This window comes from Oncorhynchus masou, chromosome 12, assembly GCF_036934945.1.
Source record: "Oncorhynchus masou masou isolate Uvic2021 chromosome 12, UVic_Omas_1.1, whole genome shotgun sequence".
Lineage (NCBI taxonomy): Eukaryota > Metazoa > Chordata > Actinopteri > Salmoniformes > Salmonidae > Oncorhynchus > Oncorhynchus masou.
The window spans coordinates 23,824,414-23,850,455 of record NC_088223.1 but is presented as its reverse complement, the minus strand read 5'-3'; the positions used below and the strand labels follow the sequence as shown (position 1 = coordinate 23,850,455).

Genomic DNA, 26,042 nt, shown 5'->3' with positions numbered 1-26,042 from the left:
CTGTTCACACCCGGGGTTGAGTAAGGAAAGTCATGTGTAATGTACGCAGAAGTCTGAAGGCTGTTCTCATCAGAAGACAGTACACACAGCAAAGAAGCCTTATGGAGGGCTTCTTTTGGCCCATTTTGAGAAATAGAATATATTCATCTTTACAAATACACTATTCTGATCCAGTGCATTATTACAGTAAATAAATTACGCTTTATTTCTTTAGAGTAGTAACACTACACAATAGTTACAATACAGCATAAAAAAAACAGGGCAAGAAAGGCAATCTTGGTTTATATAAAAAGAATACAAAAATGTTAAATATTATTGACAAGCTGAGCTCTGACAACATTTGGATCATTTTTTATATTGCTGCAATAAAATACAGCTGTTAAGGCACTTAGTTCATACTATATGTGCATCACTAACACCATATTTCAGCAGAGCCCAGGTCAGGTGCATTAATATGTACGATACCTTAGAAAAATTGTTTTTAAATGTATTTGTGTGCAAAAATATATTACAAATTACAAGAGGAAAAGCTTTAGTTACATCATACTTGTTTGCTGACTTAAAACATACATTTCAACATACATTTCAATGTGATTTATGTTGTAAAGGCAGTTTAACAGAATACATGCAATGCTGATTTAATTTTAAAAATATAAATATATTTAAGGTGATGTAGTATAAAATGTAGTGTTTGCTTTAATATGTTGAGGTTTAGATGCTCTCTGTACTGTACTGTAGATGTTAACAAATCTGGAAGTGGACACCACTGTGTTACAAACTTGTTAGCTATTACTGTACATTTGTGATTGGTCAGGTGCAGTTGAAGGACGAAGACAGTGATTCTCATTGGTCTTCTTGGTCGTTGTTGCAGTCTCCACACAGGATCTGGTCACGGTCGGGGAAGAAGCCAGCCCCAACCAGAGAGACGGAGCAGCGGGAGCACTTGAAGCAGGGCTGGTGCCATTGACGATCCTGGAAAGAAATATACTTCCCCTCGCCAAACCCTGGAGGGAAATAAAACACACTCGTTAGCATCTATAATAGAGTACGGTTGCATTTCAAATGGCATCTTATTTCCTATATAACCCTATGGGCGCTTGTCAAAAGTAGTTCACTATAAAGTGAATAGGGTGCCGTTTGGGACATTGTCTACATCTGCAAAGAGACCTTTGACTCTCACCTGGATTGACAGCTGGGCAGTAAGAGAGACATTACATAACACAAAGAAATTACATTCTGAACATTAAGTTCTGTGGGTTATTATATGGCTGGCTACAATAATAGCCCTGCTGAGGATCTGCCAGGTCTCATAAGTCCCTGTGTTTAATTGAAACATTGGCATTCTAAACATAGCCGCAAGCCTTACTAGTATATTTACAGTACGTCTGTGCTCTGGCATTTGCCTGGGTTGGTACAAAGTGACATAATGGGGAAGACATTGTGTGCATCCCAAATGGCATTCTATTACCTCTATAGTGCACTCCTTTTGAACAGAGCTCTATGGGCTATATTAGGTTCCATTAACGGACAAAACAGTGTCTCAAATCAATTCATATTATCTAGTCAAATGGAGAATGTACTAACCTGTGATGGGCGAGTTACAGGAGGCACACTTCTGTGCGTAGATGCTGCTGAAGCACTTGACACAGTAGGGCGTGTCTCCCTGGGAGGTGAAGGGCTGGCCGGCCAGTGGGATCTTGCATCCTGTGCACACGAAACACTCTTTGTGCCATGTCTCATCCTTGTAGCTCACACCCCCTGTTGCCAGTGCCTACGGAGGATACATACCCATCAACCTCACCCACTTGATCTAGCAAGTCTTTTTCACAAGGAACCTATCTACTACTGTGAGCATGTCACTAACAGTGACAGGGAGAGGATAATGAAGGTTAGCAGTTGATTTGAGGAGACCCTGGTTCACCTTTTTGCAGTGGCTGCATCGCGGGGCAAACCTGCCCTCGTAGCATGGTACACAGTAGTAGTGGTCTTTGTCTGGGATGAAGGACTGGGCACCGATGGGCTTCTCACAGCCATGGCACACAAAGCAGTTCTCGTGCCATGCAGAGCCCTCATACTCCAACTTCTTTGAGCCTGACAGAGGGAGGAGGGAGAGGGGGGATAGATAGGGAGGAGAGAGAGAGAAAGAAGAGAGAGAGAGAGAGCAATAGAGACAAAGAGAAAGAGACACAGACAGGTTTTGTATAATTCAGTCTGTCTGCAAGAGTCATCATCTGAGTAGTCATCCCAAGTTTGTGTGCCATGTCAGCCACTTTAGTTCTGGGTTAGATTGTCCAACCTCAGCATTGCATAATCTCCAAGTGCTCACACTATTGCTATTGCCAAAACAGGATGATTCAGTAATAACTGAACCGGTTTGTACACAGACTCAATATACCTCCCAGTCATCTCATAAAGTATAAATAATATTACAGTATTTTACTATCAATAACGCTTGTGTGGTGTTACATCAAGTCAGGGCCGAATGGCTTTATGAAAGGAGGTATTTCAGAATTATGGTTTATGGGTGACTGTTATTGGAACCTCTGACTTTAAGCATGTGCAGTTTGGTCTTCCACAAATACACACTTCCTCCATGTAGGTAATAAAAGTAGCCAAAATAAAACAGTGAGCCATGCCTATGAAAATGAACATCAGACCTCTTAATCATTGCTCTTGTTTTACGAGCTTTGGGACCTGAAATGCACACGTGGGGAGGTTGGCCAGTGGAACGTGTAACCGCCTGAATTTTTTTAAAGGGCGAGGGCACAGTGTAGTGTTTCACTGTGTTCCACTACAGAAACCTAACAAAACGACTGCTCAGTTCTGCAGAAACTGTGGAGAAATAACACCCCACCCTGTCCAGATTAAACCCTATGTAATTTGCAGGCATCTTGAAGCCCACCCCCGCTGATAGCGTAATGCTGCCATGCAGTCACAAAGACCCTGGGGACAGAATTCAACAGTGAGGCACTTTCAGTCGAGCGAACAGACAATTGCAATGTCACATCTAAGCTGTGTCACACCCTAGCTACTCAACAACAAAAATGCATTCGCCTTTCTATGGGAATGTCCCAAATGGCAAACTATTCCCTACGTAGTGCACTACTTTTGACCAGGGCCCTGAAGGTAGTGCACTACATAGGGAATAGGGTGCCATTTTGGACACAGCCTATGCCGTCCACAACTGGATGTGAGAACCCTTACGTTTACCCTTTAGTGACACTGACTGAAGCAGTGCTGCTTACTCTGTAATAACCATGAGAGAGGTTTCCCAGGTATTACACACCTGGCATTGATACAGATATAGGATCTTCATTTGAGCAAGTTTGCTACAGCAGGAAACTAAATTACAAACTTTAGAAGCCTTTTTAAACCTCAAATACACTACAAGTTTTAATATCCTGCATTGCGGAAAAGTTCTCTTGCAACAGTGTGATCAAATTATGATCCTGCGTCTGTAGGTGTGAGAACAGGACTTGAGTAACCACAGGCCAAAGCATCACCAGTTAGGCCTTTTTAATGCACTTTTATGCCACAGCAACTATGATGGATGTGTAACCAGCCTAGCGCGGCACAGCTCAGCTCGACTCAGCTCAATAATGTCAAAGGGTGTTGTGCACAGGAGGACGGGCTCATGGTAATGGTACTGGAATGTTGTCAAATATTTCAAACACATGATTTGATGCCATTCAATTTGCTCCCCTCAGCAGCCTCCACTGGTGTTGTCATGTATCCCTGCACGTTTTTGAGAGTTTTGATTAGTACCTCCTACTAATCATGGTAAACAGTATCAGGTTTGTGTACCTGGCATAACGGTCTTGTCGCAGGCCACACACTTGGAGGAGAACTCATTGCAGTAGCAGTCGTTGCACAGCAGCGCCTCCTCCTGGCTGGTGAAGGGCTCGTCTGCCAGGGAGCGATCGCAGCGGAAACAACGGAAACAGTGTTCATGGTAATGTCTGTCCTCATAGAACAGCTCCTGGAGAGGGAGAGGAGGAGTGAGAGGGATGGACCCAGGCAAGGCAGGTCAGAGTCCGAAATATTTGGATTGAAAGACCATTCATGTTAATGGTAGCTGGTGGGCCGAGATATCGGATGACGGGCTCATTGTAATAGCTGGAGTGGAAATGGAAACCATGTGTTTGATGTGTTTGACACCTTTCCGTTCCGTTCCTTCCATTCCAGCCATTACGATGAGCCCGTCCTTCTATATCTTCATCCACCAGCCTTCTCTGGTTCACATTCATCATTTATGTTTATATGACAATGAGCTAGATTAGATCTGTTAACAAGGAGGTTTTAGTGAATAACTCTAACTTCAATATAAACCATTTGAGTAAATATTGAAACAGTGTCCACAAAGAGATTTTTTTATAATCCACCTCTTATATTCCAGATCAACTGTAGTGCAAGCAAACACTGTTAACACACATCGCATGATTAATGTCTCGCTTTATGTTCGGGGTGAAAACAATAATAATCCATTTGATTTGACACGTTGGTGGGTTCTCACAGTGTTAGTAAAAGGGAATTGGACAGAGAGGGAGGAGTGCTGTAAATATTGTGTGGAGGAGGAGGAGGGCCAAAGCTAACAGGAGATGTATTTACTGCCAGTCCCTCTGAGAGAGTCCATAACTCAGGGGTCACCCGTGCCCTGTGGCGTCTAAGGGTTTTCCCTTCAGCCCTGTGTTTTCATTTGACTCTAACCAAAAGGCCTTAATGTCGGCCTGGAGCAGCTCAAAGGGGATTTTCAGATGTCTTGGTATTAGCCAAAAGAGCAGGAAAGTTGTGTTTTCCAAGAACTCCAGCTCTTTAGAAGCCATTATAATCGAACAGATGGACAAGGACAAATGCACACATACACACACGCACACACTTGTGTACGTACACAGAAGTAAAACCTCAGAAGTGAGCACACATTCAAACAACTGTAGACACTTGCCACATGTAAACACATTCATACACACAACATATGCTAAACACATTTACACCCACACACACAAAGACAGATCATACAGGTTATGCTTACCCGTGCATTGTGTGCGATGAGCTCCTTGCACTCCTGACATGTGTTGGCATACAGGCGGTCATAGCAAGGGATGCAGTGGGGAACGTCCTCCACTTGGATGTATTTGCGTCCGTACAGGGACTCCTTGCACTCGCCACAGTCAAAACGGTCACTCATGTTGTCTTATCCCTGATTCACCTCCTGAAAGGAAACATCACAACCACAGTGAGTGAACGTTTGAAGAGCAAAGGAAGAGGGAAAGGAGGAGAGCGCTGTGAACGTGTGAGGGATGAGGGGGAGGGGCAGTGAGGGGCGTGAGAGAATGAGGAGAGAGAGAGAAATCATTAATACAGACATTGTCATCCTACAAGTATCATGCTAATTTGGTATAGAGCAGGCCGAATTCACTCTATTAAATTCATCAAAACAGGAATATTTTACATTTGGCTAGAAATGGAGAAAAATGTACTCCTGTGTGCTACCCCCACTAGAATCCCCATCCCCATACAGCTTCTCCATTCTGTAGGGGGAAATTAATCATTTCCATGCCCAGGGACATGTACTAGTCTGTGGTGACCTACATTCCAGAACTGGACAAGAACCTGACATCCTCAGCACACAGGGGGACAAACACCTACCTGAAGGTGACAGCCTTCCCTCCCACATATTCCCCCTAGGCACAACTACGACAACATAACCAACAAAAACCGGTCACAACTCCTGCTGCTCTTTCGCACACTAGGTATGTACATAGTCAATGGTAGGCTTCGAGGGGACTCCTATGGTAGTTACACTTACAGCTCATCTCTTGGCAGTAGTACTGCAGACGACTTTATCACTGACCTCAACCCAGAGTCTCTCAGAGCGTTCACAGTCAGCCCACTGACACCCCTATCAGACCACAGCAAAATCACAGTCTACTTGAACAGAGCAATATTCAATCATGAGGCATCAAAGACAAAGGAACTGAATAATATTAAGAAATGCTATAGATGGAAGGAAAGTAGTGTGGAAACCTACCAAAAAACAATTAGGCAACAACAAATTGTAACCCTTTTAGACAACTTCCTGGTCAAAACGTTCCACTGCGATAGTGAAGGTGTAAACTTGGAAGTAAAAAACCTAAACAATATATTTCAGCTCTCAGCTTCCCTTTCAAATCAAAAAAATTCCAGCAGAAAACTGAAGAAAATGAGCAACAATGACAAATGGTTTGATAAAGAATGCAAAAACCTAAGAAAGAAATTGAGAAACCTATCCAACCAAAAACACAGAGACCCAGAAAACCTGAGCCTACGCCTTCACTATGGTGGATCACTAAAACAATACAGAAATACACTACGGAAAAAGAAGGAACAGCACGTCAGAAATCAGCTCAATGTAATTGAAAAATCCATAGACTTTAACCACGTCTGGGAAAATTGGAAAACACTAAACAAAGAACAACACGAAGAGTTAGCTATCCAAAACAGAGATGTATGGGTAAACCACTTCTCAAATCTTTTTGGCCCTATAACAAAGAACAAACAGCAAAAACATATACATGATCAAATACAAATCTTAGAATCAACTATTAAACACTACCAGAACCCACTGGATTCTCAAATTACGTTGAATGAACTACAGGACAAAATACAAACCCAAAAAGGCCTGTGGTGTTGATGGTATCATCAATGAAATAATAAAATATATAAACCACACATTTTAATTGGCTATACTTAAACTCTTTAACATCATCATTGGCTCTGGCCTCTTCTCCGATATTTGTAACCAAGAACTGATCACCCCAATCCACAAAACTGGAGACAAATTTGACCCCAATAACTACCATGGGATATGCGTCACAGCAACCTTGGGAAAATCCTTGGGATTATCATTAATAGCAGACTCTTACATTTCCTCAGTGAAAACAATGTATTGAGCAAATATCAAATTGGCATTTTACCAAATTACCATACGACAGACCACGCATTCACCCTGCACACCCTAATTGACAAACAAACAAACCAAAACAAAGGCAAAGTCTTCTCATGCTTTGTTAATTTCAAAAAAGCTTTTGACTCAATTTGGCATGAGGGCCTGCTTTACAAATTGATGGAAAGTGGTATTGGGGGAAAAACATACAACATTATAAAATCCATGTAAACAAACAACCAGTGTGAGGTTAAAATTGGCAAAAAACACACGTTTATTTCTACAGGGCCATGGGGTGAGACAGGGATGCAGCTTAAGCCCCACCCTCTTCAACATATACATAGATGAATTGGTGAGGGCACTAGAACCGTCTGCAGCACTCTGCCTCACCCTACTAGAATCTGAAGTCAAATGTCTACTGTTTTAAATCAAATCAAACTTTATTTGTCACATGCGCCGAATACAACAAGTGTAGACTTTATGCTTACTTACAACCCCTTAACCAACAGTGCAGTTCAAGAAGAAGAAAATATTTACCAAGAAGACTAAAATAAAAAGTAACACAATAACAATAACAATAATGAGGCTATATACAGGAGGAACCGGTAACGAGTCAGTGTGCGGGGTACATGCTAGTTGAGGTAATCTGTACCTGTAGGTGGGGGCGAAGTGACTATGCATAGGTAACAAAGAAACAGCGAGTAGCAGCAGTGTACACAAGGGAAGGGATGGGAGGGAGGGGAGGTGGGGGGGGGTTGATGTAAATTGTCCGGTGGCAATTTTATGAATTTTCCAGCAGTGTTATGGCTTGGGGGTAGAAGCTGTTGAGGTGCCTTTTGATCCTAGACTTGGCGCTCCGGTACCGCTTGCCATGCGGTAGCAGAGAAAACAGTCTATAACTTGGGTGACTGGAGTCTCTGACAATTTTATGGGCTTTCCTCTGACACCGCCTTTTATATAAGTCCTGGATGGCAGGAAGCTTGGCCCCAGTGATGTACTGGGCCTTTCGCACTACCCTCTGTAGCGCCTTACGATCAGATGCCGAGCAATTGCCAGACCACACAGTGATGCAACTGGTCAGGATGCTCTCGATGGTGCAGCTGTAGAACTTTGTGAGGATCTGGGGACCCATGCCAAATCTTTTCAGTCTCCTGAGGGGGAAAAGGTTTTGCTGTGCCCTCGTCACGACTGTCTTGGTATGTTCAGACCATGATAGTTTGTTGGTGATGTGGACAACAAGGAACTTGAAACTCCCAACCCGCTCCACTACAGCCCCTATCGATTTTAATGGGGGCCTGTTCGGACCGCCTTTTCCTGTAGTCTACGATCAGCTCCTTAGTCTTGCTCACATTCAGGGAGAGGTTGTTGTCCTGTCACCACACAGCCTATAGGGAGGAGGTCAGAGAACTGGCAATCTCGTCATCGTTGTCAGTGATCACACTGTTGTGTCGTCAGCAAACTTAACGATGGTGTTGGAGTCGTGTTTGGCCATGCAGCCGTGGGTGAACAGGGAATACAGGACGGAACTAAGTACACACCCCTGAGGGGCCCCAGAGTTAAGGATCAGCATGGCAGACATGTTGTTGTCTACTCTTACCACCTGGCGGCGGCCCATCAGGAAGTCCAGGATCCAGTTGCAGAGGAAGGTGTTTAGTTCCAGAGTCCTTAGCTTAGTGATGAGCTTCGTGGGCACTATGGTGTTGAATGCTGAGCTGTAGTCAATGAACAGCATTCTCACATAGGTGTTCCTTTTGTCCAGGTGAGAAAGGGTAGTGTGGAGTGCGATTGAGATTGTGTCATCTGTGAATCTGTTGGGGTGGTATGTGAATTGGAGTGGGTCTTGGGTTTCTAGGAGGATGCTGTTGATGTGAGCCATGACCAGCCTTTCAAAGCACTTCAGGCTACCGACATGAGTGCCACGGAGCGGTAATCATTTAGGCAGGTTACATTGGCTTCCTTGGGCACAGTGACTATGGTGGTCAGCTTGAAACATGTAGGTATTACAGACTCGGTCAGGGAGAGGTTGAAAATGTCAGTGAAGACACTTGACAGTTGGTCCGCGTATAATCTGAGTACACATTCTGGTAATCCGTCTGGCCCAGCGGCTTTGTGAATGTTGACCTGTTTAAAGGTTTTGTTTACATCGGCTACCGAGAGCATTATCACACAGTCATCCAGAACAGCTGGTGCTCTCGTGCATGCTTCAATGTTACTTGCCTCGAAGCGAGCATAAAAGGCATTTAGCTCGTCTGGTAGGCTTGCGTCACTGGGCAGCTTGCGTCTGGGTTTCCCTTTGTAGTCCGTAATAGTTTTCAAGCCCTGCCACATCTGGTGAATGTCAGAGTCAGTGTAGTAGGATTCAATCTTAATCCTGTATTGACGCGTTGCTTGTTTGATGGTTCGTCTGAGGGCACAGTGGGATTTCTTATAAAAGTCCAGATTAGTCTCCCGCTCCTTGAAAGCGGAAGCTCTAGCCTTTAGCTCAATGCGGATTTTGCCTGTAATCCATGGCTTCTGGTTGGGATATGTACGTACAGTCACCGTGGGGGCGACGTCATCAATGCACTTATTGATGAAGCCGATGACTGTATTCCTCAATGCCGTTGGATGAATAATAGAACATATTCCAGTCTGTGCTACCAAAACAGTCCTGTAGTGTAGCATCCACGTCATGTTTGCTAATAATCTGGTGCTTCTGTCCCCAACCAAGGAGGGCCTACAGCAGCACCTAGATCTTCTGCACAGATTCTGTCAGACCTGACAGTAAATCTCCGTAAGACAAAAATAATGGTGTTCCAAAGGTCCAGTTCTCAAGACCACCAATACAAATTCCATCTAGGGCACCTTTGCCCTACAGTACACAAAAAACTGTACATAACTCGGCCTAAACATCAGCGCCACAGGTAACTTCCACAAACCTGTGAACGAGCTGAGAGACAAGGCAAAAAGGGCCTTGTATGCCTTTAAAAGGAACATAATATTCGACATACCAATTAGGATCTGGCTAAAAATACTTGAATCAGTTATAGAACGCATTGCCTTTTATGGTTGTGAGGTCTGGGGTCCGCTCACCAACCAAAAATTCACAAAATGGGACAAACACCAAATTGAGACTTTGCATGCAGAATTCTGCAAAAATATCCTCTGTGTACAACGTAGAACACCAAATAATGCATGCAGAGCAGAATTAGGCCGATACCCGCTAACTATCAATATCCAGAAAAGAGCATGCAAATTCTACAACCACCTTAAAAGAAGCGATTCCCAAACCTTCCATAACAAAGCCATCACCTACAGAGAGATGAACCTGGAGAAGAGTCCCCTAAGCAAGCTGGTCCTGGGACAAACAGACCCCGCAGAGCCCCAGGACAGCAACACAATTAGACAGTTAGACCAAATCATGAGAAAACAAAAAGATAATTACTTGACAAATTGGAAAGACTTTACAAAAAAAACAGAGCAAACTAGAATGCTATTTGGCCCTAAACAGTCACAGTGGCAGAGTACATGACCACTGTGACTGAACCAAACTTAAGGAAAGCTTTGACTATGTACAGACTCAGTGAGCATAGCCTTGCTATTAAGAAAGGCCGCAGTAGGGGGACCTGGCTCTTGAGAAAACAGAGAAAACCGTGTACACTACCCACAAAATGAGGTGGAAACTGAGCTGCCCTCAGATTACACAAATCCACAAAGAATTCAAAACAAATCCAATTCTGATAAACTCCCATATCTCTTGGGTGAAATACCACAGTATGCAATCACAGCAGCAAGATTAGTGACCTGTTGCCAGAAGAAAAGGGCAACCAGTGAGGAACAAACGCAATTGTAAAAACAACCCATATTTATGTTTATTTATTTTCCCTTTTGTACTTTAACTGTTTGCACGTAATATGACATTTGTAATTTCTTTTTTCTTTTGGAACTTTTGTGAGTGTAATGTTTACTGTTCATTTTTATTGTTTATTTCACTTTTGTTTATTATCTAGTTCACTTGCTTTGGCAATGTTAACATAGGTTTTCGATGCCAATAACGCCCTTAAATTGAAATTAAGAGAGCGGGAGAAAGAAAGAGAGAGAGAGAGAGCGAGAGAGGAGTGAGAGAGAGGAGAGAGAGAGAGGAGCGAGAGAGAGATTCCCATGCAACAAAAAAATGTATGTACCTACAAGTAAGTATCCAAGGCAACCAGTCAACAGTAGGATAGGATGACCTTTAATGCCCCAGAGGGGGAAATTGTCTGCTGCTGTATACAAAATTGACACTGTACAAAACACACACAACATACAGTGCATTCGTAAAGTATACAGACCCCTTGACTTTTTCCAAATTTTGTTACATTACAGCCTTATTCTAAAATGTATTAATTACAAATTGTTCCTCATCAATCTACACACAATAGCCCATAATGGAAACAGTTGTTTATAAATGTTTGCAAATGTATTAAAAATAAAAAACAGAAATACCTTATTTACATAAGTATTCAGACCATTTGCTTTGAGACTCGAAATTGAGCTCAGGTGCATCCTGTTTCCATTGATCATCCTTGAGATCTTTCTACAACTTCATTTGAATCCACCTGTGGTAAATTAAATTGATTGGACATCATTCGGAAAGGCACACACCTGTCTATATAAGGTCCAACAATTGACAGTGCATGTCAGAGCAAAAACCAAGCAATGAGGTCGAAGGAATTGTCCGTAGAGCTCCGAGACAGGAATATTTTGAGGCACAGATCTGGGGAAGGGTACCAAAAACTGTCTGCAGCATTTAAGGTCCCCAAGATCACAGTGGCCTCCATCATTCTTAAATGGAAGAAGTTTGGAACCACCAAAACTCTTCTTAGAGCTGGCCGCCTGGCCAAACTGAGCATTTGGGGGAGAAGGGCCTTGGTCAGGGAGGTGAACAAGAACCCAATGGTCACTCTGACAGAGCTCCAGTCTTCCTCTGTGGAGATGGGAGAACCTTCCAGAAGGACAACCACCTCTGCAGCACTCCACCAATCAGGCCTTTATGGTAGAGTGGCCAGACAGAAGCCACTCCTCACTAATAGGCACATGACAACGCTTGGAGTTTGCCAAAAGGCACCTAAAGGACTCTCAGACCATGAGAAACAAGATTCTCTAGTCTGATGAAACAAGATTGAACACTTTGGCCTGAATGCCAAACATCACATCTGGAGGAAACCTGGCACAATCCCTACGGTGAAGCATGGGGCTGGCAACATCAAGCTGTGGGGATGTTTTTCAGTGGCAGGGACTAGAAGATTATTCAGGATCGAGGGAACGATGAATGGAGCAAAGTACAGAGAGATCCTTGATGAAAACCTGCTCCAGAGCGCTCAGGACCTCAGCCTGGGGTGAAGGTTCACCTTCCAACAGGACAATGACCCTAAGCACACAGCCAAGACAATGCAGGAGTGGCTTCGGGACAAGTCTCGGAATGACCTTGAGTGGCCCAGCCAGAGCCCGGACTTGAACCCGATCTAACATCTCTGGAGAGACCTGAAAATAGCTGTGCAGCGACGCTCCCCTTCTGCATTGACAGAGCTTGAGAGAATCTGCAGAGAAGAATGGGAGAAACTCCCCAAATCCAGGTGTGCCAAGCTTGTGGTGTCATACCCAAGAAGACTTGAGGCTGTAATCACTGCCAAAGGTGCTTCAACTAAGTACTGAGTAAATGGTCTGAATATTTGTGTAATTTTTCAGTTGTTTGTTTTTTTACAAATGTGCAACATTTTCTAAAATACTGTTTTTGCTTTGTCATTATGGTTTATTGTGTGTAGATTTATGAGGGGGGGGGGGAACCATTTAATCAATTTTAGAATAAGGCTGTAACAAAATGTGGAAAAAGTCAAGAGGCCTGAATACTTTCTGAATGCACTGTAGAACATACATTGCACGTTACCCATGGCATACATGTTGTACACGTCTCGTACAACCAAATACATAATACATATTGCACACACTGCCCTTGCACATTCTGTCAGCGGCATACTAACAGATCAGCTTAACTTATTGCTGTTTAGACACCATGGACCTCAAAGGTCCTAGCCTGGTCCCAGATCTGTGATTTTGAACACTCCATTTTTATTGTCAAGCCAAACAAGGTTTTGCATTACAATTCCATAAGAAGTTGGCAAGAGAACATAAAACAGATCTGGCACCCATGCTGCCAAGGCCCCTGATTCACCCTGGGAAACATTCCTGATTACATGTTCTAATCAGGTGATTGACATCTCATGTGGTGAATCGGGAGGACGGGATGGAAATAAGCCTGACAGCTCTACTATACTGAGACAATCATAACACCCTCCGGCTGCTTCTTAAGTCTGTAGGGAGCTGCTAGAGTATGTGACACGAGGTCAGATACATGTACCCCAGTAGCTTTCCTATGGAACGGGAAGGGCAAATAGGGTCCAAAAGGGTACATATGGTCTGTGTCTCAAATGGCACCCTATTTCCTACATAGTACACTACTTTGACCAGAACCGTATGGGCCTTGATCAAAAGTAGTGCACTATATAGGGAATAGGGTGCCATTTGGGAAGCATACATAGTGTAGAGTAGCAAAAGTGGGGGGATAAAGGTTGGAATTACATGAGTGGAGAAAAGTCTCAAGAGTTCAGGTAATACAGGCTCAAGAAAACAATGTCAGGAACATGGCATTGACAGAGACTCTAAAGGCAGACACAAATGTTTCTCTTGGAAGACATTTTGTTTATTATATTTAACCTCTTTTCACGGAAAAGAAAACCCTTGAAATGCTTTCAGAATGTCAAAAAGCAAGGAGCGCGGAGACGGATTGTGGGTTCAATGATGTGCAGCGGAGATTCAGGCGGTAGGTTTTAAAGGGGGAGTGAATGGAAGGGAAAGCTCTGGGGTGAAGGGTTTAGCAGCTCCCACTCAGCAGACAGAGCTGAAATCACAGCCTCACAGGCTCCATGTCCTAGTGGTGATTGAACCCAAGAACTGGACTGAATCCCAAATGGCACCCTATTCCCAATACCTGTATAATGCACTACTTTTGACCAGGACCCAAAGGGCTCTGGCCAGATGTAGTGCACTTTATAGGGAATTGGGTCCCATTTGGCACGCAGACATGGAGTTCCTAATGAAGCAGACCTCATTTCTTGGAAATGCATTTTGCACACACAGGGTTGGCTTGATATAAAACAGGGGGAATCAACCATTGCTCATGAAAGGAATTCCATCCCACAGTTGCGGTTGTTTTTTACAGGTATTGAGTTAAATGTACTAGAACCCATAAGTTATTTGCGTCTGGTCAATTAAGGAGTAGTTTCAGCAGTGGGGTGTACGTGCCATTCAAATGGCTAGCCTCAGACTTTATTTACCATTATTGCCACCATTTATACATGATGGCAAGCACACAAGACAGAAGACCTGGCGAAAGAACAACTTCTGTTTTATCCACCCTATTTGTCTCTTTTGTTTATAATCAAGCAACTGAAAACTTGGCTAACCTCCACAAAATGTCATAGCAGCAGAGCATTTGTAATGGGAACATTCAGCCATATCCTCCTCCCCCATCAGCTAGGCTGCATCAGCCTAAAGAGGTTTGAGGCTTTACAAGGTCAAAGACACTTGGACGGAACACAAAACAGACAAGTCCATCAAACTCCATATCTGTTTCATGTCCGTTTATTGTGAGAGCGGTGGAAATCAGCTTGACTTCCCCTGCTAATGTCTCTCAAGAGGCTAGGCTTCTAGCTATTCTAGTTCATCCATCCCTAAAACCACTGCACTGATACAACAATGGCCTTCCTTCCGGGCATAGTCCCCACACAGCACGACATCTGCAAATACGTTATTTGTACTCCACCTGTTGTGTCGACAAGTATAAGCATTATGACATTCCTTTCTATCTTTGAAAGTGATTCAAATTGTTAACCATAAAAATGTATATGTCTGATCATAATCAAAATACAAACCACTCCCTTTCTGTTGGATAATTTTTATCTATTGCGTCTACCCACCCACAGACAATATTTATATCTTGGTTTAAACTCAATTTCAGCTCTTTTATGCAATGTCCAGACCGTTCTGTTATAGTAATAGCTACTGAACAACAAAGAGCTATTCCCAAACAGCATGTCCTTTCCAGCTGTAGAGGAGATGACTGACCCTGAATGAGCCACGTCGGCATGGATACACTCCCTCTGTGGTTCCTCATCCTTACGACTGATGGTTGTGTTACACATGAACGTGACCCGGGTATAGAAACCATTTAGAGGGAATGCCTCAAAAATAGAGCAAGGAGTAAAAGAATGAACAGCAGGATGGGCACATTCAAATACACGTACACACACTTACATATATCGTAACACAGAGCAGCTGACTAGCATCATTGTTTTCAGAGCCACAGATGCATTGGACCTACCCTTCACTGAACAGAAATATAAACACAACATGTAAAGTGTTGGTCCCATGTTTCATGAGCTGAAATAGAAGATCCCAGAAATTTTATGTATCCACAAAAAGCTTATTTCCCTCATATTTTGTGCACAAATTTGTTTACATCCCTATTAGTTAGTGGGCCTGTCTGCCAAGTGGGTGGGCCTATGCCCTCCCATGCCCATCCATGGCTGCACCCCTGCACAGTCAGTTGAAATGCATAGATTGTGACCTAATGAGTTTATTTAAATGTACTGATTTCCTTATATGAACTGTAACTCAGTCAAATCTTGGAAATTGTTGCATGTTGCGTTTATATTTTTGTTCAGTATATATAAATGTATCTGTGTCTCTGCGTCCTGCTCTCAGTGAGTGGTTAAGTCAAACAGAAATCCATCAGTGGGACACGTGTTTTTCTCTCCTAGCACACTTCTGTTATAACTCTGCATTTCGCACCTCCAGCCACAGCGGACACGTGGATATTCTTCAGTGATATATTGTCTATGCTGGTGAAAGATTAATCGGAGTCACCAACTCTGAAGGCTTTGTACTGTGAGCCAGACAGCAGAACATACTCTCCCTCTTCGTCTCCCACATGGCCCAACAACAGACCAGGCCGCTCTCTGTCCCTTCAAGGTTCTCTGAAATTGTTTTCTTTCTAACCTGACATTTTTTCAGAATGCGGAGCCAGTTGTAACCGCATGGGCCATGTGAGTTCTACTGCAGGACCAATGGGGCTCTGGTCAAAAGTAGTGTACTGTAAAGGGATTAGGGTTCCATTTGGGATGCACCCGGTGTGTTTATTTTCCCAGCAGAGGAGTCTAGTGTACCCTATGCTTTACAACCCAGAATGTTCCATGATGAAACCCCATGACACCTAGGAGCAAGAGAAAAGAGAAAGGAGTCTTTGTATGAAATGAACAATCCTACAGTAGTGTGTAGGTAGCCTATGATAACATTACCAGTTTCTTCCGAGGATTCAAAAAAAGACTCATCAGCTGGTTGTGCTTGTTGACATGTGCTGGGTGATGTATTGCGCTTTCCACTGACATTCAAATTAGAGCCCTGCACAAGCATGAATTTTATGCCTGAGTCCTACCCATATATGCAACGTTCAGGCCCAGCCCTACACAGGCCAGAATGCTTTTGCCAAATTGAAGGCTCTGCCCGAAAAAAAAATAAGAAAAAAATAGGTTCTTTGTTAGTATGCATTAGCTGCTCGTCTCTGTTTGTCCCACGCTCCCTGCGCTTTTCGCGCTGCATCCGTACTGTTGCTGGTCTCAATGATGAGATTTGCGAGAGCAGTTAGCTGTTAGCTAGATATTTTTCGTCACTCTAAACTCAACAAAACTCAAGGAACAATATTATTTTATAGGGATGGGCATGAGTATCGAGTACTTGAGCATTCGAACGGACGTCAAATGTGATCTTTAACCAGATACAGTAGGGCAAAAAAGTATTTAGTCAGCCACCAATTGTGCAAGTTCTCCCACTTAAAAAGATGAGAGAGGCCTGTAATATACATCATAGGTACACTTCAACTATGACAGACAAAATGAGAAAAACAAATCCAGAAAATCACATTGTAGGATTTTTTATGAATTTATTTGCAAATTATGGTGGAAAATAAGTATTTGGTCACCTACAAACAAGCAAGATTTCTGGCTCTCAAAGACCTGTAACTTCTTCTTTAAGAGGCTCCACTGTCCTCCACTCGTTACCTGTATTAATGGCACCTGTCTGAACTTGTTAACAGTATAAAAGACACCTGTCCACAACCTCAAACAGTCACACTCCAAACTCCTCTATGGCCAAGACCAAAGAGCTGTCAAAGGACACCAGAAACAAAATTGTAGACGTGCATCAGGCTGGGAAGACTGAATCTGTAATAGGTAAGCAGCTTGGTTTGAAGAAATCAACTGTGGGAGCAATTAGTAGGAAATGGAAGACATACAAGACCACTGATAATCTCCCTCGATCTGGGGCTCCACGCAAGATCTCACCCCGTGGGGTCAAAATGATCACAAGAACGGTGAGCAATAATCCCAGAACCACACGGGGGGACCTAGTGAATGACCTGCAGAGAGCTGGGACCAAAGTAACAGAGCCTACCATCAGTAACACACTACACCGCTAAGGACTCAAATCCTGCAGTGCCAGACGTGTCCCCCTGCTTAAGCCAGTACATGTCCAGGCCCGTCTGAAGTTTGCTAGAGAGCATTTGTATGATCCAGAAGAAGATCGGGAGAATGTCATATGGTCAGATGAAACCAAAATATAACTTTTTGGTAAAAACTCAACTCGTCGTGTTTGGAGGACAAAGAATGCTGAGTTGCATCCAAAGAACACCATACCTACTGTGAAGCATGGGGGTGGAAACATCATGCTTTGGGGCTGTTTTTCTGCAAAGGGACCAGGACGACTGATCCGTGTAAAGGAAAGAATGAATGGGGCCATGTATCGTGAGATTTTGAGTGAAAACCTCCTTCCATCAGTTAGGGCATTGAAGATGAAACGTGGCTGGGTCTTTCAGCATGACAATGATCCCAAACACACCACCCAGGCAACGAAGGAGTGGCTTCGTAAGAAGCATTTCAAGGTCCTGGAGTGGCCTAGCCAGTCTCCAGATCTCAACCCCATAGAAAATCTTTGGAGGGAGTTGAAAGTCCGTGTTGCCCAGCAGCAGCCCCAAACATCACTGCTCTAGAGGAGATCTGCATGGAGGAATGGGCCAAAATACCAGCAACAGTGTGTGAAAACCTTGTGAAGACTTACAGAAAATGTTTTACCTCTGTCATTGCCAACAAAGGGTATATAACAAAGTATTGAGAAACTTTTGTTATTGACCAAATACTTCTCTTCCACCATAATTTGCAAATAAATAAAAAATCCTACAATGTGATTTTCTGGATTTTTTTTCTCATTTTGTCTGTCATCTGTGTACCTATGATGAAAATTACAGGCCTCTATCAACTTTTTAAGTGGGAGAACTTGCACAATTGGTGGCTGACTAAATACTTTCTTGCCCCACTGTATATATTTTTTCAAATACTGTAAAACTATTGGGTAAAACTTTCGTCTTGAAGACAACATTCATTTACGTTGACTTTAGTGTTCCGTTTGTACATGTGTATTTGTGGGGTAAAACAATAAAGAAACCAAGCCATGCATCAAACATGACTTATTATTAAACTCCCTTTCACCTCTGTGTCTCGCTCATTCAGTTGCGTTCTGATCTCTCCCTCTACACCAGTGGCATGTATTCATGGATGCCAAGGGGAGGCCAGGCTTCCCCAAAAAATTGACCAAGAAAAAAAAATATTTTAAAATGTATCTTTCGATAAATAATCTTTCTGTGTTTCATACATTTCCTGCCATTCACACCGGAGAAAGGATCCGCTTTAACAAAACAGCGCCCCTTTGTCTCAGTATGTGCAGAATGAGTTCAGACCAATTACATCACAAGTCAAATGTCATTCTTGACAGGAAAAAATTGCATCTTGTTGTGTTGTTGTCCTCTGGTGGCTAGCTAGCTACCAAGAATCGGCGCTTTTCCTTTTTTTTAGCCATCGATAGAGATAGGAATTTGGACTTGTGGTTTTACTTAATTCTCCGTTCTGGCCAGTGATTATACCAGTGATTCTGATCCAACCCTAAATTCATACAGTACCAGTCAAAAGCTTGGACACACCTACTAATTCAATGGGTTTTCATTATTATCTTGGCATTCTCTCAACCAGCTTCACGAGGTAGTCACCTGGAATGCATTTCAATTAACAGGTATGCCTTGTTAAAAGTTAAATTGTGGACTTTCTTTCCTTCTTAATGCGCTTGAGCCAATCGTGACAAGATAGGGGTGGTATACAGAAGATAGCCTTATTTGGCCTTATTTGCAAAAACCATCAGGCGCTATCATGAGGACCACCACAGGAAAGGAAGACCCAGAGTTACCTTTGCTGAAGAGGATAAGTTCATTAGTGTTACCAGAAATTGCAGCCCAAATAAATGGTTCACAGACACATAAAGAAACAGACACATCTCTACATGAACTATGTGAATCAGGTCTTCATGGTCGAATTGCTGCAATAACAACAAAAACACTACTAAAGGACACCAATAAGAAGAAGACTTGCTTGGGCCAAGAAATATGAGCAATCAGTAGTGTACAGTACTTAAATAAAAATACTTTAAAGTACTACTTAAGTAGTTCTTGTGGGTATCTGTACTTTACTATTTATATTTTTGACAGCTTTTACTCCACTACATTCCTAAAGAAAATAATGTACTTTTTACTTTACTTCTACAGCAATATGCCATCCCATCTGGTTTGCACTTAATGGGACTATCATTAGGACAATGACCCAAAACACACCTCCAAGCTGTGTAAGGGATATTTGACCAAAGGAGAGTGATGGAGTGCTGCATCAGATGAACTGGCCTCCACAATCACCTGACCTCAACCCAATTGAGATGGTGTAGAACAATAGTAAAAATAAAGAAAAACCCTGGAATGAGTAGGTATCCAAACTTTTGACTGTGCTGTATGTGATGAGTCCAAATAAGTTTGTGGAAAACAGGTCAATGTAGATAGTCTGCATAGCTATTTGTTTAATTATTTAGAAGTCTTATGGCTTGGTGTTAGAAGTTGTTCAGGGCCCTGTTGGTTCCAGACTTCGTGAATTGCTACTGCTTGCCATATGGTAGCAGAGAGAAGAGTCTATGACTTGGGTGGCTGGAGTCTTTGACCATTCATAGGGCCTTCCTCTGACACCACATGGATGGCAGGGAGCTCGGACCCAGTGATGTACTGGGTCATACGCATTACCCTCTGTAGCGCCTTGCGTACGGATGCCAAGCAGTAGCCATAACAAGCTGTGATGCAGCCAGTCAAGATGCTCTCAATGGTGCAGCTGTAGAACATTTTGAGGATCTGAGGGCCCATGCCAAAACTGTTCAGCCTTTTGAGAGGGAAGAAGCGTTGTTGTGCCCTCTTTACGACTGTGTTGGTGTGTGGACCATGATAGATCCTTAGTGATGTGGACACAAAGGTACTTGAAGCTCTCGACCCGCTCCACTACAGCCCTGTTAATGTGAATGGGGGCGTGCTCAGCCCTCCGTTTCCCATAGTCCATGATGAGCTCCTTTGTCTTACTGATGTTGAGGGAGAGGTTGTTGTCCTGGCACCACACTACCAGGTCTCTGACCCTCTACCTATATCGTTGTCGGCGATGATCAGGCCTACCACCGTCATGTCGTCAGCAAACTTAATGATGGCGTTGGAGTTGTGCGGGGCCACGCAGTCATGGGTGAACAGGGAGTACAGGAGGGGACTAAGCACGTACCCATGAGGGGCCCCTGTGTTGAGGGTCATCGTGGCAGATGAGTGGTTGCCTACTCTAACCACCTGGGGCGGCCCGTCAGGAAGTCCAGGATCCAGTTGCAGAGGGAGATGTTCAACCTCAGGGTCCTTAGCTTAATGATGAGCTTGGAAGGCATTATGGTGTTGAACGCTGAGCTGTATTCAATGAACAGCATTCTCACACAGGTGTTCCTCTTTTCCAGGTGGGAGAGGGCAGTGTGGAGTACAATAGAGATAGCATAATATGTGGATCTGTTGGGGCGGTATGCGAATTGGAGTGGATACAGGGTGTCTGGGATGATGGTGTTGATGTGAGTCATGACCATCCTTTCAAAGCACTTCATGGCTACAGAAGTGAATGTTAAGAGGCAATAATAATTTACCTTGGCTTTCCTGGGCACAAGGACTACGATGTTCTTCTTGAAACATGTAGGTATTACAGACTGGGTCAGTGAATGACTGGGTCAAGTGAATGTTAACCTGTTTAAAGGTCTTACTCACATGGGCTACAGAGAGCGTGATCACACTGTCAGCTGTAATTTAATAGTTACCCCACTTTGCTTTTATATGTATTTATCATGAAACCAGATTAGCCAGCAGCATACCACCCTGTATACCACTGCTGGCTTACTTCTGAAGCTAAGCAGCGTTGGTCCTGGTCAGTTCCTGGATGGGAGACCAGATGCTGCTGGAAGTGGTGTTGGAGGGCCAGTAGGAGGCACTCTTTCCTCTGGTCTAAAAAAATATCACAATACCCCAGGGCAGTGATTGTGGATGCTTCCCTGGGTAGGGTGCTGTCTTTTGGATGGGACGTTAAACGGGTGACTTGACTCTCTGAGGTCATTAAAGATCCCATGGCACTTATTGTAGGGGTGTTAACCCCAGTGTCCTGGCTAAATTCTCAATCTGGCCCTCAAAAAACCATCATGGTCACCTAATAATCCCCAGTTTACAATTGGCTCATTCATCTCCCTTGTAACTATTCCCCAGGTTGTTGCTGCAAATGAGAATGTGTTCTCAGTCAACTTAACTGGTAAAATAACAGATAAATAAATTAGCCTATGTTTAAACATGTTCCTGCCCAGAACAGTTCACATTTTGTTAGACATTTTTGGGTCACACAACACAGCTCTCACAGAGAATGATATTGATGGGCTATTAAAGTTGCTATAAACACATTAAAAGCTCCTGTAGCTATAGTAAAATGTTCATGGTTGGGGCCATAAATTCTGTCAGAAGAAAAGGAAAGGCTTGTCCCTTACAGCCATCGGTCAGATGACTGCTCCCTCTCTCTTTTATCCCAGTACAAAGAGACCCAATGTGAAGTGACTGACTTCCTGCCAGATCAGAAAGCACTGTTAGCTGCCTGCACGCACACACAAACCAAAATGAACAGTGGTTGCTCTCATCAAGTTGATATGCATTCCAAACGGGATGTTTTGAGACACAGGTTGCAAAACATCTCGTTTTGGATACTTGAACATCGACCAAGTCCAACATTCCTTTGCCAATGTCCTTGGGAGATCACTTGAATCAATGTGTTGAAAAGAGACACAATTGCACTGGGAAACACAGACTGGGCGATGATGATACTATCAACTCAAGACAAGTGAAGACTTTACCGAATCTTCATTCTTATCTGAATTGAATGACAAACACGGACTCCACCTGCTCGTAGGGTAGTAATTAAAAAATCCCTTGCTGACATTAACACAGAAATACTGAGCCTGTAATCTTTTACCTGCCCTTTGAGGAACAAAAAAAGCAAAATGAATGAGAGGGTACGTGCTTGGCTGTGTTTAGCTTTGGGCCCCCAGCTGGCTGTTTATACCCCGTAGGGAACAACGCAAGATGCAGCTGAAAGCCTTCTTAGAACTACGTCCCTCCCGCACCACCTCTGGTGTGTACTAAAACAAAAGGCCAAATCTGACAACAAATCAAAATATGTCACTGTGCCAAGGCCTTCTTCGCTCTGTGTGGTAAACTTATGCTGTCTTCATGAACAAAGAAAGGGAAAGGCCTGAGTATGACATGGTGTAGAAGTCAGTCTAGTAAAGATAACAACAAATATGTGCTTTAAATTAGAAGATAAACGGATGAAAATCAATTGAAAAGGTGGAATACATATAATCTCCTATATCTAGTAAAAGGTAGTCATGGAGATAAGAAGGCAGGAAACGTCACTAGCATCCTCTTCTGAAGCAAAGTTGCTTTTGGCAACAGGCTATGTTTCATTTGGATTATTTTACAGTGGGAATTCGGCCAAAGAATAAATAAATAAAGTTTGCTTGATGTGCACAATCAGCAGTCAGTCATTATCCAAAACAAATATGCATGTAAACATATTTTCCCAGCATCAGATGCTGGTAGCCAGTAGAGCGAGCATCCATCCAACCCCAGACCCCAGGTGTTAATAGTATCAACTGTGTTTATTTTCCCAGAGCCCCTGGCGACCCTACAGCCTGTTGCCTTTGTTTCATGGATGCTGGAAGATTTATTTGTCTATGTTTTTGAGTAACATCTACATGTGTAAGCACTTTAGGACTGTTGAGATAAATGGTTCTAGGCCCCAAACATAATTTTGTTGGGAGAGAGGGAGTTTGAGGAATGGTGGAGTGGAGATGGAGTGGAATGCACATGTTTCTGGACACAATGAATGAATGGGACCAAATTCATTAGAAAGAGAAAGAGAAAGAGAAAGAGAGAGAGAGAGAGAGAGAGAGAGAGAGAGAGAGAGAGAGAGAGAGAGAGAGAGAGAGAGAGAGAGAGAGAGAGAGAGAGAGAGAGAGAGAGAGAGAGAGAGAGAGAGAGAGAGAGAGAGAGAGAGGGATACAGAGGGAGAGAGAAACAGAGAGAAAGAGAGAGAGAGAGAGCGAAAGAGAGAGAGAGAAAGAGAGAGAAAGAAAGAGAGAGAGAGAAAGAGAGAGAGAGAGAGAGAGAGAGAGAGAAAGAAGGAGGAAAGAGAAAGAAGGGGGAAAGAGACAGGAGGGCATAACCCAACTCCGTTTAAATCTTCCATTGCTGCTGTTCATGGTGGGAAAAGTGACACTCTAGAACCAGCCAAGCAAGGAGGAAATGGAAACAGAAACAACAGTGTGATAATGATAATGAATCATTTACAACCTATGGGTCAATGTCCCTAATTATGGCCTGAGCCCGTACCAGGTTATGTCCCAAATGGCACTATTCCAAAAGTAGTGCACTATATGGGGAATAAGTTGCTATTGACGATGTATTCCCAGCCTGGGAAAGACTTGTCCATCTCCAGAAGTCCTGGAAACCATTTGGCTCTGCTCCAATGATTGTACACAGACCCAACCTTCCCCAATAAGAGGAATGTCAGAGGAATGAGACTGTGGTCAGAATGTGGCAGAATCATGTGGTGGGTTCAATGTTGGGATTGAAAAAAACAGCAAATGCATTTTTCTTCCATCCTCCCTCTGTTCTAAAAACGGCAAATTCCTCCTTTTCTAAAAATAATGAAGCAGTTCTCTCTGGTAACCACCACATTTCTGCTGGTTACTCACAGGGAAAGACTCCTCATAAAAAGCCAATTGTTGAAGTAATCAAAGAGCTATGTTAATTACACCCAAAGTGGGTCCAACTCACATGATGACATGGATATAGAGTTTGCTGAATACATGCAGAAACTATTCCATTTGGTGCCAACGATGGTGAGTGTCTGGGAAAATAATACTTGCAATCTTAAGTATAAGACATGACATTACTCTTAAGGATGTTGGCTAATTGAGATGGCTGCATAGGTGTCCTACACAGAATTTGTCCGAACAGTTTTTATTGCGATGCCCAATAACGCCAGGAAATCACACAAAAGTAAAACAGTTGAAAACAACAGTGTATATTAAACGGTCTTCTTCCTGTTACACAATGTCTCCCCCCACCATATCAGGACACTGTTAATCAAGCTCTTAGTTTGAATGTGTGAGCAAATAATATGTTACGTGTGTTATTGTTCAACATTAATGCGTCAGAATCCATGTAATTCAAACCAGAGATTGACTTGGGGGCAAATGTTACAGAGGGGCCCGTCTCTTTAAAAGACTCCCTGTTCTCTCTTTAAATCATACCTGTTCAAAATGGTCTGCAGGTCTGTTTGTGGTGTGGTCTTAGGTATCAATTATAAACGTGTGTGCCTCTGTCCAAGGCAACTAACCCCAACCCCCACACCCCTCAGTTAATTTCCTACATCCTACCATATATAATTAGGCTACATCCTACCATATATCCTGTCAGTCCAGTTCCTTGGGAGAGAAGGGACAGATGCTAAGAATCTGAGCAACAGGATGTATAAAGTGTAAAGAGAGATAAAGAGGATAAATAACCGAGAGAGAGCATGAGAGAGAGAGAAGACAAATTCCATTCTCTGCCCGTGGTTTGTGTCAACAACAAAAACAACAACAATGAATGTTCCTTCTAACAAGCATTGTGTTTGTGCATCTGCTTCATGTCGAATCGTGTGTGTATGATAGACGTATCACAGAGTTTCTCAGCTCGAATACTGTACTGTCTGAGACACAGGTGAGTTGTGAGAAAGATCTCTCGAGCTGTGATCTGTCTTGTGGACGTCGAGTGTCCAGATATCTTGACCTAAAACGTTACGCAAATTTCTGTTCCCTTGATAAAAATAAGCACAAATACCTTTCTCAATTTATGACAATAGTTAACATATAACACATATTTTATAAGATAAAATAGTCAGTAGGCTAGAACTAAAGGGTCTAATAACGGACGATTCGCCAAGTGACTCGATTCGCATCACCAACTGTATTATCCAGGTGCTTCATTGACTAAAATGTAGACAAGTAAAAGTAAGGATAAACAAGACTATTCACTTAATCTCGTTTTCAATCAAATATTGATCTTATCCGCTCTCATAATTTTGTTATTATTTGTTATGAAACTTATACAAATGATTGTAAGATATCATACCACCAATTTACAGCTCCTTTCGGGTCAGGGAACTTTGTCAAATGTAGTTTATTTGTTTAGGTCACCAACCTGTAGCTTGCAGCTTTTCTCTGGCAGTAAAATTGACTCCAAATATTGACAAGTCAAGATCCGACGCAGTGCTGAACCCTTCTCAACTTCAACGAATGTGAAATGCATCGTGCAGCCTACTACCTCCTGTGCGCAACAGCATCAGGCAAGCGCGTAAAATCACGCCCTCCAGAAATGTCGCTTCTCGCTTTACTGCGGAGGCACAGCCGCACAGGTCATTTCAAGTGGCACAGACAAAAACATTTTTTTACTGAGCTATTCATTTACTTCGGAAGTCTGTGTTTGTTTAGACAAAATCTCTATGTTGTCATTGTTAAAGCTGTGTTTTTG

General features: G+C 43.0%; 1 protein-coding gene across 1 annotated transcript; it reads right to left on the bottom strand.

Annotated features, from left to right (window-relative positions):
- Positions 1–176: 176 nt before the first annotated feature.
- Positions 177–25,850, bottom strand: LOC135549717 (four and a half LIM domains protein 3-like). Its single transcript, XM_064979945.1, has 6 exons — positions 25,713–25,850; positions 5,030–5,209; positions 3,805–3,979; positions 1,922–2,091; positions 1,585–1,771; positions 177–1,004 (listed from the first exon to the last, which is right to left on the bottom strand). The coding sequence occupies exons 2-6, from the start codon at positions 5,183–5,185 to the stop codon at positions 844–846; spliced, it is 849 nt and encodes a 282-aa protein (XP_064836017.1). The 5' UTR covers positions 5,186–5,209; positions 25,713–25,850; the 3' UTR covers positions 177–843.
- Between the last annotated feature and the right edge of the window lie 192 nt (positions 25,851–26,042).

What these genes read in the sequence shown, in the direction of transcription:
- LOC135549717 (XM_064979945.1), bottom strand. Translation starts at nt 5,185, where the DNA reads ATGAGTGACCGTTTTGACTGTGGCGAGTGCAAGGAGTCCCTGTACGGA. An exon ending in CGACAAGACCGTTATGCCAG is followed by an intron (nt 2,092 to 3,804) that starts GTACACAAACCT and finishes TCCCTCTGTCAG; the next exon opens with GCTCAAAGAAGTTGGAGTAT. An exon ending in GATGCAGCCACTGCAAAAAG is followed by an intron (nt 1,772 to 1,921) that starts GTGAACCAGGGT and finishes TATCCTCCGTAG; the next exon opens with GCACTGGCAACAGGGGGTGT.